Source organism: Ictidomys tridecemlineatus, chromosome 5, assembly GCF_052094955.1.
Source record: "Ictidomys tridecemlineatus isolate mIctTri1 chromosome 5, mIctTri1.hap1, whole genome shotgun sequence".
Taxonomy (NCBI): domain Eukaryota; kingdom Metazoa; phylum Chordata; class Mammalia; order Rodentia; family Sciuridae; genus Ictidomys; species Ictidomys tridecemlineatus.
The window spans coordinates 37,881,212-37,896,613 of NC_135481.1; the positions used below are offsets into that span (position 1 = coordinate 37,881,212).

The following is a 15,402-nucleotide window of genomic DNA, read 5'->3' on the forward strand; positions in this document are numbered from 1 at the left end:
TGTTGACATTCATATTACTATTTTAAATTTCTTTTTTTAGTTGTGGATGGACAGAATACCTTTATTTATTTATTTTTATGTGGTGCTGAGGATTGAACCCAGTGCCTCATACATGCAAGGCAAGTGCTCTGCCACTGACCCACAATCCCAGCCCTCATACTACTATTAAAATATTATTAGTATAGCCAGGCGTGGTGGCACAAGCCTGTAATCCTAGTGGCTTGAGAGGTTGAGGCAGGAGGATTTTATGTTTAAAGCCAGTTTCAGCAATGGCGAGGCACTAAGCAACTCAGTGAGACCCTGTCTCTAAATAAAATACAAAATAGGGCTGGGGAGGTGGCTCAGTGGTTGATTGTCACTGAGTTCAATCCCTAGTACCCTCCAATATTATCAGTATAGACACAAAAAGACACATTGTTTCTCTAATGAAATATATTATGGAGACATACAATTTTAATTAGCTATTGTGGAAATTTAAATTATTCAACCCAAATGAACACAGAAACAAAATTATTCTCTGTAGAAGATACTTTTAACTCACCTTAGTTGCTTCATTGATGATTTGGAACCTGGTGCTGTCTTTTACTGTTGTGACTGAGTCTAATAATGCCCGATAGGTAGAATTCTTGGAGAGCTGTTTTTGACGCCTATCAATATGAAATATAAAGTTGTGTGAGGACTATTTGTGATTGGCAGCATCCAATAGAGTATATTAACATGTAAAAGTCATTAAAATGCATTATGAAGCTGAGAGTAGTAGCAGACACCTGTAGTCCCAGCAACTCAGGAGGTGGAAGGATCATGAATTCAAGGTCAGCCTGGGCAATTTAGTGAGATTCTCGGCAGATTAGTGAAACCCTGCCTCAAAAGGAAAAACAGAAAGAACTTGGGATGTAGTGCAATGGGGTAAAGCGACCATGGGTTCAATCCTTAGTACAAAAAAAAAAAAATTCACTGTGTTATTAAGTGAACAGGGCATAGGTAGTACTAGTACTCTCATAAAGTATTAAAGGTACTACATATTATTTGAGTACTAATAAAATTATTACTAATAAGAATATTAATGTAATTTTTCAATATAACATCCTTAATTTGCTTAAGGATTGCAATTTGTCTCCTTTATTGAGCAAGTGGGGTAATTTTCAAAGATGTCATTTATGAGTTTGTTCATGTCCTACTCTCTTTTCATGAAATAAATCCTTTAGTAGCAACTGAATAGATTCTAGTAGAAATTCATATAATGGTTTAACAAGATGACCAGGCATATCCTATGAATTACTGTGAAGTGGATTTTTGCACACGTAGAATCTAGAGTGTATCCTGAGACTAGAGAGTATCAGTAGACAAACCTTCCTATAATTGAATTCCTATAATTGTCAACACTGCTCATGCGAAGAATACATAGTGGAAGTAAGCTACAATGTAATATGAATCCTATAAAACAACACCTAGTGATGAGCTGGCTACAACAATTCCTATAAGATGTTCAATGGTAAAAAGGAAAATAAATACAAGGGTTTATAGTATTATAGGATATCATTTAATGTTTCTGTTGTGTGTGTTGCTAGTCAGCTAAAGACTTTAACCCCTGTTGGAATGGAGATAATTACAGAAGCTGATGTAAAATATGCTCAGGTATCAATATGTATTCCTATGGTAATTATGTGGTAGGTTCAGAAAATAAATCCTAAGTAATCAATAGATATATAACTCACACAATTCGTATATAACCAAAGGCTTCTTTTTTTCCCCCTGAATAATAAGTAATAATATGTGAAATAATTCCAAATCCAGGTAAAAAAGAGTATATACTTCTGGGTGTCCAAAGAATTGGAATAAATGTTCATAGAGGATTGGGTCTCCTCCTCCAGCTGGGTCAGAGAAAGTCATATTGAGGTTTTAGTTAGTGAGAAGCTCAGGAATTTCTGCTTCTAGTACTGGGAGGGAACTAAATAATAGTACTGCTGTAATTAGCAGTAATCCGACAAATAATGGTGTTTGCTATCAATGTAGACTTCCCTCTAAGATACCTGTTCTGAATTAAAATTGTATACTTAGCAGCATAATTCACAATAGCTAAATTATGGAATTAACCTAGATGATCTTCAGTAGATGAATGGATAGGGAAACTTTGGTATATATACACAATGGAACATTACTCAGCTTTAAAGAAGAGTGAAATTATGGCATTTGAAATATGACAACTCCAACTCCAACCATTTGCCAGTAAATGGTTGGAGTTGGAGTTGTCATGCTAAGCAAAATAAGCCAATCCCACAAAACCAAAGGCTGAATGTTTTCTTTGATATGAGGATGCAGATACATAATGGCAATTAGGGGCATGGGAGCATGGGAGGAATGGAGGAACTTTAGATGGGGCAAAGGGGAGGGAGGGGAAGAAAGGGTGCAAAGGGGTAAAAATGTAAGACACGAATGGTATGAAAATACTTTGTGTAAAACCAGTGTAAATTGAAAAATTGTGCTCTATATTTATAATATGAAATAAATTGCATTCTGCCATCATGTATAACAAATCAAATAAATTTTTTAAAAAAATGGTATACTTTTCTGGGTTGGGAATGTAGCTCAGACCTTGCCATTAAAAGTCCTTGTGTAGCATGCATGAGGCCCTATATTTATCCCTATAAAGACAGACAGACAGACAGACAGACACACACACACACACAAATTTTCCTTTCTCTATAGAGTGAATAAATTAGAAAGTTAAATTATATAAAACACTTTTTTATTACTTGTTTCAGGATCACATAAAAGTAGATAGCAAAAAACAAAGATTTTAAAGACATCTTTTTGAGGCTCTGGGGAAACAAATGATCTCATATAGAATAGTGATTGGAGTATAAAATAGTACAATCTTGGTAGAGAAAATCTGGTAGTAGTTACCACATTTCAAATGCATTTACACTTTAAACCAATAATCCCATTCCTAAAAATCCATCTTTCAGATATCTAAAGGATGGATTTTCGGATATCTATTATAGCAAAACACTGAAAACACCCAAGGATCTAGCAAGAGGAGATAAATGAAATAGTGCATCTAACCATGGAATACTATGCAACTACAAAAATGGAGGAGATTCTCCAAGTACTCAAGTCAAGGTTCTTTAGAATAAACTATAAAGCAGAAAAAAAAAGATATATAGAACAGTATATGCAGAGATTAATTTGGTATAAGAAAATGGGTGAGGGGCTGGAGTGATGGCTTAGTGGTAGAGCGCTTGCCTAGCATGTATGAGGCACTGGGTTTGATTCTCAGCACTGCATATAAGTAAATAAAAATAAAGGATCATTGACAACTAGAAAAAAAAGAGGGTGATGTAAGAATATGTACCTTTACAAAAAGAACTACTGGAATAAATAAGAAATTAATAAAACTAGTCACGGACAGAGACAAGGTGAGGCATAGGGTGGAAGTGGATAGCAGTGGGAATAGCACTTTTCAATGTGTATCTTTTTATATAACTTTTGAACTACATGAAAGTGTTATCTATTCAGGCATGAAATTTTAAAATTAGTTTAAAAATTTAAATAGTGGTAAGTATATAGAGGTAAAAGTCTGAAGAATTATTTTTTTAAATTTATTTTCTAGTTGTAGTTGGACACAATACCCTCATTTTACTTTTATTTATTTATTTATATGTGGTGCTGAGGATCAAACCCAGGGCCTTGCACATGCTAGGCAAGTGCTCTACCGCTGAGCCACAACCCCAGCCCTTGAAGAATTCTTTAATCATTACATTTCCTAATTGATCCTTTCCTTAGAAAGCCTATCGATTCTCAAAAGTTAATAGCATTAATTTTAAAATATTGTCAGAATTTTTAATTAAAAATTTTTTTTGTGGTACTGGGGATAGAACCCAGGCCCCTCTGCATATTATGCAAGTATTTTACCACTGAGCTGCACCTCCAGTCCTTTAATTAATTAATTAATTAATTATTTTGAGACAGGGTCTCACAAAGTTGCCCAGGCTGGCCTAGAACCTCTTGCTTCAGCCTCCCAGGTAGCTAGGATTATAGGTGTGTGCCTCTGCATCTGGCCAGAAATGTTTTGATCAAGGTAATATATTTACTTTCCTTACCTGTAGAAAGCAATCTTGCTGTAGTCTCTGAAAACATTTTTATCCACAGCTTCTTCTTCAACACTAAATGAAAAGACATTTTAAGAAATGTATTTTACATAGTGTTTGTGAATCCAATTTTTGTACCTTCTCTAACTATAGTATGAAGATGCAAAATAAACCTTTGGAGTCTATTGTGCAATGCAAAATTGTTTCACAACTACTTCATGTAATACAATTGCATAAGTGTTGCAGAACTAATATCCTTCTGTAAAATATCCAAATTGAACAACAAAATATCAAGTTCTGGGATTATTCTGAAAGCAAAGGAAAAATGGCACTGTCATTTATGAGGAAGGGTTCTTTTAAAATTATGACTACAACAGTAAAATCTGAGAGAGCAAAGAACAAAACAAAACCCTCCAAGACAAATGAAAATTAAACAAAACAAAACAAAAACAAAAAGAACCCAAAAACACACAAAAATAAATCGGCCGGGCACAGTGGTGCATGCCTATAATCTCAGAGGCTGGGGAGGCTAAGGCAGGAGGATCATGAGCTCAAAGCCAGCCTCAGCAATTTAGTGAGGTGCTAAGCAATTCAGTGAAACCTTCTCTCTAATAAAATACAAAATAGGGCTAGGGATGTGGCTCCACTTAACCACTGTTAAGTGGCCTGGAGTTCAATCCCTGGTACCCAAAAACAAAAATTAAAAAAAAAAAATCAACAACAACAACAAAAACACCTACTCACCTATTTAATCAACAAAATATTTTCAGAATATATTTAAATTTTTTTTGTTTTAGTTGTTGATAGACCTTTATTTATTTATATGTGGTGCTGAGAATCGAACCCAGTGCCTCACAAATGCCAGGCAAGTGTGCTACTGCTGAGCCCCAGCCCCAGTCCACCAAAATATATTCTTACTGGGTGTTGGGCTCTGGACAAGATAGGAAGGACAATGTCCATACTTTCTGTAAAAGCCTGACTGGGAATCACAATATAACCTGACAAATGCTCTGAGAGGTATTGCAAAGTGCTAGAATTAGAAACAATCACAGAAAGAAAATCTTTTGCTTTTTAAGATGATGATGATGATGACAATCCAGAAGTAAATGTTCTTTTTCTAAAATATCTTTATTTGTTTATTTTTTTATATGATGCTGAGGATGGCATCAAGTGCCTCATGTATGTGAGGCAGCGCTCAACCACTGTTACAACCCCAGCCCCAGAAGTAAATGTTCTTTAAAACTAAATTTCCAGAAGAGACGTTTCTGGAATAAAACATGAACAAGATGTACACTGCTATTTGGTTATGGGTATTTAATTTAGCCTTCATCTGATTAAAACAACTATAAAAACAAAACATTAGTTTTCATGCAGAGTGTGGCTGTATACTCTGTAGTCAGTTTGTCCATGATTTTTTTTGGACACCAACTTCAAAAAATGAAAACATATATTCCCTTAGTCCTTAAATATACACTTAGTTCTACTAAAAAATTCTCTTTATCACGAAGTAATGAAATCTTTCATTAAACTCAGCTTTTGTCACTGCTTCACATTTGAAGTAACAGCTCTGGAATGACATAGAAGGAGGGTATAAACTTAACTTGAAAAGCATCATGCTTAAAATTTATATGTTAAGAGTTATGTTGGCAACTTTTCCAGTATTAACCATCCTGTATTCAACCATCCTGAAAATATATTGAGGCTATTTACATTAGCCAATTCCCTCAAAATTGAGTAAAAATGATAAAGCACACAACCTAATATTCAAATAAGAAATGCATATATATATATATATATATATATATATTTTTTTTTTTTTTTCCAGTAAAAACTTCAAAACCAGAAGGCTGTTTTCAAGGTACTTTCAGTCCTCTCTGGGGTCAGTGCCTGCAAGAGCACTTGGTCTTTACCTGATTTCCTCTTCCCCAGCTGCTTCCATAACTTCTCTGTCAATCCAACTGGCTCTCAGCTCTCAGGCCACGGCCTAGGGCGATCTTTATAAAAAGCCAAGGAGTCGTCTTTCTAAAATTATGACCAGCACTTCACCATCGTCAAGTTTCTGGTAAATGGAGTCTCCCCCAGATTCTCAAGGAATGACAAATATTGGCTCTTGCTCCTTGGATTTTTCAAACGCAACTAGCGTTTCTACAGGTATTATCGTGGCAAAATTTTCCTGATTATGGGTGAATGATGAGGACCGTGCTTTCATTAGAAACCGAAACTGTTTGCAGTGGAGAAGGCGTGTATACAATGACTCCTAGAGGGTAAAAAACAAGATCATGAGAACCAGGAAGCACCGAGACGGCCTCCAGATTGGAGCAAAGCTGTGCAGTTTTCTCTCAGTGGCAGTCATGCTAAAATACTGAAAACTGATGCACTCTTTTCCCGATTTTCGTTTGAAAGAGAAGTACCGGCGAGGTCTTTATTGGAAGCTGATTGTCCGGCCAAACTCCTGTAGCTGAAAAAGGCTCTTTTAAAGATTTTTTTATTATACCATCCAGCTAGGAATCGCTTCTACTACACGAGTGCCAAATTCCAGCCTTTGCTTAAACAGGTCCCAAACGGGACAACAAACGGGACAACTCGCTAAAGGACGCCCATCAGGCAACCAGAATTACCGCTTCTCCAGACTTCGGACCCCGTTCGACTTAGAAAGAAAGAGGGGTTAGGGCAAGAGGGAGGAGGGGAGAGCCGAACGCTGCAGAGCAGAAACCGGACGCCTTAGTGGCTTTGGGAGATCTTAATCAAACCGACCAGGTTGCCCCAGGACGACGCCTGCGCAATAGGTCCAAAGTCCCACACTAGCTCTAGTACGACTGTCAGAGCAGTGGCCGCTAGGTTGCAAAACAAACAAGCCCCACGAGGTTTCGAGGACCCGGATGATCCCGCCCTCAGAGCAGAGCCGGAAGAGGGCGGGACAAACCGGAAGGAGGTGAAATGCTTTCAGTAGACACTCCATGGCTGAGAAGATGGCGGCAGCTGCGTGGCTTCAGGTGTTACCTGTCATTCTTTTTCTTCTGGGGCCTCAATTGTACCCATTGTCGCTTTTCGGCGTAGGGCTGGCACCCGTTTCTGCTGCCGACCGATCCAAGTGGCACGTTCCGATACCGTCGGTGAGTGTTAAAGAGTAGCGAGCGACTGAGCCTGGAGGAGCAAGAGGTGGGGCTACGGCGGCCCAAGGGGTTCATGAAGGTTCGGAAGAAGATTGCTTCCGAAGGGGTGGGATTCTGGGAGAGTCTGTGTAGCCGGCCCCCTGGGACCCACCTCCCTGGAGCGGAAAGCTGTTCATAGTGGAATGGCTAGGTAGAAAGTCAGGGATACTTAAGCTGCGCAAAGGAGTAGTAGAACGGGTTCTCATTAGAAAGTAACAACTTTCAGTGCCTGACTTGAGAGAGATTTAAACTTGATATCAGATAGTGGTTTATTTTTCAGCTGAAGTTTTACAGAGTACAGTGAGCCCAAGTTAGGAGGGATGTGTAAAAAGACGTCTTCGTTTCTTTTTTCCTCTGCACTCTTTTTTTTTTTTTTTTTCTGGGTAATTCTGCTTTCAAAATGGTTCGATTTTATTTTCACTTTAAATTGGTTAATCTAAGTTTTTCTAAGGTTAAGAATCCTTGGTATTTAAAAATCTATTTTCAACACCGGAATGACTAAAAAATGAAAGAAAGAATTCTAAAATTTAATTTGGTAAGGCTAATTTTTAAAATTTGGTCAATTAACTAGATAAATGGACTTTATCTGTTCCACCCACTTTTTAAAACTTCATTTTGTCCTTCATAGGACATAAACTAGATGCAGGCACGAAGTGCTAAAAAAAAAAAAAAAAAGCATTAACTGTGTGAAAACCACGTTGGCTTTTTTGTTTCATTTTGCTCCGCTCGCCCACTGTAAATTTATACAGCATACATTATAGTTTATATTCATTTGGTGAAGAACTTGTTCTCAATTTTAGGGTTTTCCTGGATCTTTAATGATGAATAGTTGAGTGATTATTTGAGGCGGGACAATGACACCTAACCTCTATTGGTTCTTCTCTGCATTGATCAGTGAGTGAAGGAAATGAGTTGATTATTGAGGGCTAAGACAAATGAAGATTTAGGTTGAGCTTCCTAGTAGCCTCCCTTCTAAATTCCTTGCTTTGTGGCCTGTGGGGAAAAATTGTGCACTTTGTGATCAAATTTCACTAAAAGGAGAGACACGTTACTATTTTTTAGTTAAGAAAACTAACTTGGGGGGAAAAGCTAATTTTAATAGTTTATACTTTTAAGTAGCTATATTCTGTTGTGGGAATTGAAGTGATCTGATGCTAAATTTTCTTTTTTTTTAAACTTTGCAGGGGAAAAATTATTTTAGTTTTGGAAAGATCCTTTTCAGAAATACCACTATCTTCCTAAAATGTGAGTTTTTGAATTTCATGAATTTTCATGAGTTTTTGAAGTTATAAGTGAAATTTCTAAGTTACCTATTTTCCACTTCTGATCATCTATTTGCAATATATTTTTAAGTTCAAAACTTTGGTAGTCCAACACTATATAGGTATAAACATTTGGTATAACTAAGGTCCTTTCATTAAATACTATTCAGAATACTTTTGTGAACTTTATTTTCTTCCCCTTTTTTTCAGTTTATTATACATGAATATACACTCTATGTTATGTACAGTAATACTTATTATATGTCATATACTCATTTATACTACATTAAATTTGTGTTGAATAAATAGTCTGCATATGTATAAATAGTTATGCATTACATATATAACAGTCATCTCAGTTGAATAATATGTAATTATGTCGGTTGATTGCATAGGTTTTTAATCTGTTCTGAGTCATAGAGATATCAGTAATTTTACACTTGTATGCTGGTTAGATGTTTACTGAAAACATGACCTAGGTTGGTCAGACCATTGCTCAGAACAAATGTGTTCAATAGATCTTTTATTTACCAAAGGAGTATTTTACCACCTTGAGGAAGATGAAGTTTAGATATATTACCAGGAAATAGGGATTATGTAGAACAAAACCAGTTTGTCTAGTGGGACAACTACTGTATCTGAATCTAAACTATTCCATTGTGTATTAAAGAAAAGCTTCCTTTTAGTTCTGAAACGGGCTTTATTTAAGAGAGTAAATGGACATGGGAAGCTCAGTTTCAAGATGAGGGATGAAATCCAGATGATTGCTGTACAATTCTTCTTTCTTTTTTTTAAACTGGGAATTAAACCCAGGAGTGCTTTAGCACTGAACTACAATCCCAGGCATTTTTATTTTTTAATATTGATTCAGGGGCTCACTATGTGGCTGAGGTTCGCCTCAAACTTGAAATCCTGTCTCAGCCTCCTGAGTTGCTGGGATTACTGGTTAATAGGTTCACTACATATTTTTAACAGACTAATGTGTACTTCTAAACATACCTTCCTCTAGAAAGTGCAAAGTTTTAAGGTGTAATTAGATGATTTTATTCTTTTAATTGTTTAGTAAATAGTTGTTAAATACTTATTATGTACTGGGTACTCTTTTTATTTTTTTGTGGTAATATGGATTGAACCTAAGGGCGCTCTATTACTGAGTTTCACCTGTAGTCCTGTTTATTTATTTCGGTACTGGGGATTAAACTCAGGGGCACTCAACCACTGAGCCACATCCCCAGTCCTATTTTGTATTTTATTTAGACACAGGGTCTCGCTGAGTTACTTAGCACCTTGCTATTGCTAAGACTGACTGCGAACTTGCAATCCTTCTGCCTCAGCCTCCTGAGCTATTGGGATTACAGGAGTATGCCACCACGTATTTTTTGAGATAGGGTCTTATTTGGTTGCCGAAGCTGGCCTCGAACTTGCAGTCCACCTGAGTAGCTGGAATTATAGCTGCCCACTCTCCTGGATACTCTTTTAAACAGTAGTATTTTTCTCACCTGCATTTTGATCTGTATTTTAAAGTTTTTTGGAGGATTTGAGGCTCCTTAAAAATTTTCTGTTACTTCTGTGTACCAATTGGCTGTGATTTTATATTTTTGTGCATATGGTTTATGGTCTTTTTTTTTCTTTTTGTTGTAGATGGACACAATACTTTTATTTTTTTTAAATTTGTTTTTATGTCGTACTGAGGATCAAACCAATGCCTCATATGTGCGAGGCAAGCGCTCTAACACTGAGCCACAACCCCAGCCTGGTGTATGGTCTTTGATGGCATAGATGCAACCATTTTCATCATCTCTATTCAGGTCTTCCATTCAGAGTTTTAAACTTTGTCTTATTTATTTATTTTTTTTTAACATAAACAGCAATATTTTTGCAGCTCAGTTCCCTTGCATTCTTTTTTAGGGGATGTTTTCTTACTGACTTAATTTATTAATCCTAGCTCTAGAGGTGTTCTTCTGAATAGTTCATAGCTAGATTATAGTGTCCTTTATATCATTTCCATAAATTATACTGAACAAATTGAAGTTTTACATATTCTAGCACTGCCCTATGAAAATGTGTGGTTGTTTAAAAATTAGTCTGAGAAAACAATTTAAAATAAACAAACAAAAAGAAGGAGCTTATAATTAGGTTGCTTCTTTTGTTATGAACCAGAGGTAGATTCCTGAATGCAGTCATGATTGTCACCTTTGTATAAAGCAGGGAATCTTTAGTGTATTGTCCTTTTCCAGTGCTTTTCCAGATAAAGGGGAATGCTGACTTCTCCCAGGTGAGACAGCTAATCAGTCATATAGTTAGATTTACATTCCCAAATTTTCAGAATAGTGCCTTGATCTGTTAAAATAGTGTGTTCCAAACTTCGAATTATATGAAGTTTCCATGATTTCATGAGGCCTAGGGTGAGCTTTGAAAAAAAAATTTAATACTGTCTTTTCAACCTTTCCCAGCCATGCTTGCTTTTTGTTTATTGCTCTTTGTGTCCATTATTGATGTTTTTCAAGGTCCAAGCTAGGAATTTTTCCTTCAGTGGAACTATTATTTAAACCACAATTAACAATTGTGAATGTGACATTTTTCATGTTATTCTGTATCTCTTCAACTAGAGTATAGCCTCTTTAAGTATCTTTAGTAATTCTTTCCTGTCTGTTTTTTTCTTTGACCTAATGCTGTGCTATGCTGTGCTGTTGTACCTTTGTAAACTCTGTTCAATAAATATTTGATTACTAGAAGACTGGTTTTAACTTGGAACTGTTTTTATCACTCCCAAATTTTCCCAGTAGAGACCTAGAAATTGAGGTTTTTAAGGTGTAGAAATAGATCCACAGTCAAAAGAATAAAAAATTACTTAATTATTATCCCTTTCTGAAAATAACTATATTTTATCTAAAGAATATTCAGTTCTTTTTGCATATGTTAACCCATTTCCTTATGTTAGGAGAAGGGATGATCTCTGAGTATTTAAGTAGAGGGTAGATAATAATTAGAATATGATAAGGAAATGCTTTTTGGAAAAATGCTTCACTTGAGAATCATCTTTTGTTTATAATTATTTCTTTATAGTTGATGGAGAACCTTGTGATTTGTCTTTGAACATTACCTGGTTTCTGAAAAGTGCTGATTGTTACAATGAAATTTACAATTTCAAGGTAAGGAACATAAAATTATAGATTTTTCTTGGACTCTAGAAGGGTCATCTGGTCCCAAACTCTTAATTTTATAGAGGAGAGAATATCATGTAGTTGTGGAGGAGTAGAGCTGTAACTAAAATCCATTGTTCTCAATTTACAGATCTGCTATATTAGCAGTTCTCAGACTTTTTTTTTTTTTTTTTTTTTTTGTGGTGCTGGGGATTAAAATCCAGGGCCTTGTGCATGTAAGACAAGTACTCTGCCAACTGAGTTATATCCCCAGCCTTAAGTTCTCAGACTTTTTGATCTTAGAGCTCTTTTTATTTTTTTCTTTAAATATTTTTTTAGTTGTTGATGGACTTTATTGTTTTTATTTTTATGTGGTGCTGAGGATTTAACCCAGTGCCTCACACATGCTAGGCGAGCACGCTACCACTGAGCCACAACCTCAGCTCCTTGATCTTGGAACTCTTAACATTCTTTTGTCACTTTTTTTTTTTTTAATTTTTTGGTAGTGGGAATTGAATTCAGGGACACTTTACCACTGAGCTACATTCTTAGTCCTTTTTTATGTTTTTAATTTTTGAGATAGAATCTTGCTAAGTTGCTGAGACTGACCTTCAATTTGTGGTCCTCCTGTCTCAGCCTCCTTAAGTCTCTGGGATTACAGGCCTGTGCCACCATGCCTGACAGAACTCTTAGCATTCTTAAAATTGTGGATACCAAAAGCCTTTGTTCACATTGATTTCTCTTTTGGAAATTAAAACGGAGGAAATATATTTAGTAAGTTATTATTAAACATGTAACTTTTTACGTGTTAGTATAAATAACATTTTTAATGAAAACAACTATTTTTCAAAAAGCATAGAAGGTTAACATTATTTTGCGTTCTTATAGATCTCTTTCTGCCCATTCTCCATCTTTTCCCCCACCCCACTACGGATTGAACCCTCACCCTACCACTGAGCTACATCCCCAGCTACATCCTTTTAATTTTGAGACAGTGTTATGATAAGTTGCTAAGGCTAGCTTCAAACTTATGATTCTCTTGGGTCAGTCTCCCGTACTGCTGGTACATGTGTGTCACCATGTCTGACTTGTAGATCTTTTTAATTAAAATCTGTCAGAACAGAAGACTGCTATATTCCTAAATCTCATTTTTTAACCTATTTGATATATTATTTTAGGTTGAAGTATATGTTGAAAATCTAACCTCATACATATACATAGTTGGAAAAAGAACTGGTATATGAGTAATCTTTTAAATAATTAGGAATATTTCTGTTTCTGTACCAAAACTATAAAAGGGTTTAAGATTTTTATTTATTTTTTATCAGTGGAGTTTTTTAAAGATCGGTTGAAATGTGGAATTTGAAATCATATTAGTGAATTTTTTTGTGTCCTGTAGTATGAAATGCTTGAATGTATCTTTTTTTCTTTTTACTATTTATTTTTTTAGGTATAGATGAACACAACACAGTGGCTTTATTTTTATGTGGTGCTGAGGATCGAACCCAAGTCCCACCTGTGCTTGGCAAGCGCTCTGCCGCTGAGCCAGAATCCCAATTGAATGGATCTTTTACCTATGCATGATTTTAATATCATTCATTGATCATTTAGAAAATATTGTTGATGGAATTATATAAATCTTTAAAATATTAACTCATTGTATATTTAACTCTAAATTTCACTGTTAATAACTCTCATTTCTATTTTCATACCCATTTTAATCAGTAGTTCTATAATATTATCAATTTCTTCCTTGAAGTTATAGTCCTTAGCATTCTTAAAATTATTGTGGATACCGAAAGCCTTTGTGCACACTGGTTTCTCTTTTAGAAATTAAAACTGAGGAAGTAAATGTAGTAAGTTATTTTAAAGTGGCACCTTGTAACATGTTACTATAAATAATATTTTTAATGAAAATAACTATTTTTCAAGAAGCATAGAGGGTTAACTTTATTTTGCATTCTTGTAGATCTCTCTTTTCTTTCCGTCCATTCTCTGTCCGTTCCCCTACCCCACTAGGGATTGTACCCTTACCCTACCACTGAGGTACATCCCTAGTCCTTTTAATTTTTGATTTTTTATCTTAAGACAGGTTTGAGACAGATATCTAGGAGAATATTTCCCAAATCACCAAGTGTGAATAACCATAGTTTGTCAGTCATTTTTTCAAGTTAAAAAAAAGTTATGTTTTGCTCACATGACAAAACAATTACACAATGCTTTTTTCAAGATATTCATTTATCATATTTTGCATACTTTCCATTTTGTTACTTAGGTGATTAAAAAAGGCATGTACTCACAGACCCAGACTTGTTTTTATTAATAATCCTTTGTTGTGATGGTAGTGGTAGTGGGGATTGAACCTAGGGCCTCAGGCATGCTCAGCAAATGCTCTGCAACTGTGCTACATCCCTAGCCTTTTAAAATTTTATTTTGACATAGGGTCTTGCTAAGTTGTTCAGGCTGGCCTCCCAACAGATGTGCCCTATCATGTCTAGCATAAAATTAATAATTTTAAAAGTTTTACTGTGTGTCAAGGACATTCTTACATCTTAGATTTTTTTTTTTTTTTTCTAACTTGAGTTTGTGACTGTGAAAAATGGAACTGCTAGTACAGTTTCATGCCACTGTTTTGGTTCTTGATAAGTGGCAACAATTTATTCACCATTATTTTTGTACCAGGAGTGCATAGCAAAAAGAATTTGATTTCTTAGACCTTCTGAAAGGGGTTATAGACCATTCTTTTTAGAATTGCCATGGTACTGCCCTGCCAGTGGAGGGGCAGGGCCCTGGGCCGAATGTTTTCTCTGATATAAGAAGGCTGATTCATAGTGGGGTAGGGAGGGGAAGCATGGGGGAATACATGAACTCTAGATAGGGGTGGGAAGGGAAGGGAGGGGGCATGGGGTTAGAATTGGTGGTAAAATGTGGTGGTGGAATGTGATGGATATTATTATCCAAAGTACATTTATGAAGACACGAATTGGTGTGAATATACTTTGTATACAACCAGAGATATGAAAAATGGTGCTCTGTATTTGTAATAAGAATTGTAATGCATTCTGCTGCATATATAAATTTAAAAAATTAATTAAAAAATAAAATTTATGTTATAAAAAAGAATTGCCAGGGTACATGATATTTGAGCATTAAAGACACCTTTCTCTAAGATGGATTTTTCAGGCCTTTTCCATTCTGTTTCTAGCCCACGATTTGCAATTTGCATCTTATTTCTTTTTTTCCCCCCCTAAAATTTTCCTATTCTTGAAGTTTCTTTACAAAGATAACATGGTCTTTAAAAAGTGCCCACCATCCAGGTAGTTTTTCAAAACATAAGCATTTTAAATCTCTGCTTGATATTGAAGTTTTATATGATCTTTTATGCAGCAGTGGTACTTGTGTTTTGTTTTTGTTATATAACATTGGGTGAGATTGACTATGACAGAAAGGAATGAAAGGTGTGAAGAATTTAAGAGAGAATTTGTAACATTTCAGAATATAGTTTGAATTATCAGTGATACTTTTCTCTTGCTTGATTACTAATTGAATTTTCAGTAAAAGGCTCAGACATTTGAAACTTGTATAAAGTGGTTAAGAGCTTAGTGGATTGTCTTCATAGGAAATGCAAGTATCAAGTATTTTGGATTGCTATAAGATGAAAATATGAAGATGATAAAACAAAAAAAGGTTGGAGATTTGGTATTGGAGCTTTTTCTAATGAAGGCAACATCAGAGATGTGGATATTGGAGAAAAATC

The 15,402-nt window shown here is 35.5% G+C and overlaps 2 protein-coding genes across 15 annotated transcripts in view; one reads left to right on the forward strand and one right to left on the reverse strand.

The window, feature by feature from the left end:
- Ganc (glucosidase alpha, neutral C) overlaps nt 1–7,227 on the reverse strand; it is an 88,369-nt gene extending 81,142 nt beyond the window's left edge. For 2 of the 10 annotated variants that reach the window (XR_013438506.1, XR_013438505.1), the window contains exons 1-4: nt 6,500–6,987; nt 5,999–6,345; nt 4,101–4,163; nt 542–647 (exon numbers count right to left, since the gene is read on the reverse strand). Coding sequence is in view for 7 of the 10 variants with exons in the window: in XM_040274001.2 (XP_040129935.2) it covers nt 542–647; nt 4,101–4,163; nt 5,999–6,027 (198 nt within the window). In the remaining 3 variants the exon portion in view is untranslated. The other 8 variants (XR_013438507.1, XM_040274001.2, XM_040274000.2 and 5 more) reach the window with 8 other exon arrangements.
- Nucleotides 7,046–15,402, forward strand: part of Tmem87a (transmembrane protein 87A) — a 60,963-nt gene continuing 52,606 nt past the window's right edge. For all 5 annotated transcript variants that reach the window (XM_005316452.5, XM_013359035.4, XM_005316453.4 and 2 more), the window contains exons 1-3: nt 7,046–7,201; nt 8,425–8,485; nt 11,569–11,654. In XM_005316452.5, the coding sequence (XP_005316509.1) occupies nt 7,046–7,201; nt 8,425–8,485; nt 11,569–11,654 (303 nt within the window). The remainder of the gene's footprint in view (nt 7,202–8,424; nt 8,486–11,568; nt 11,655–15,402) is intronic.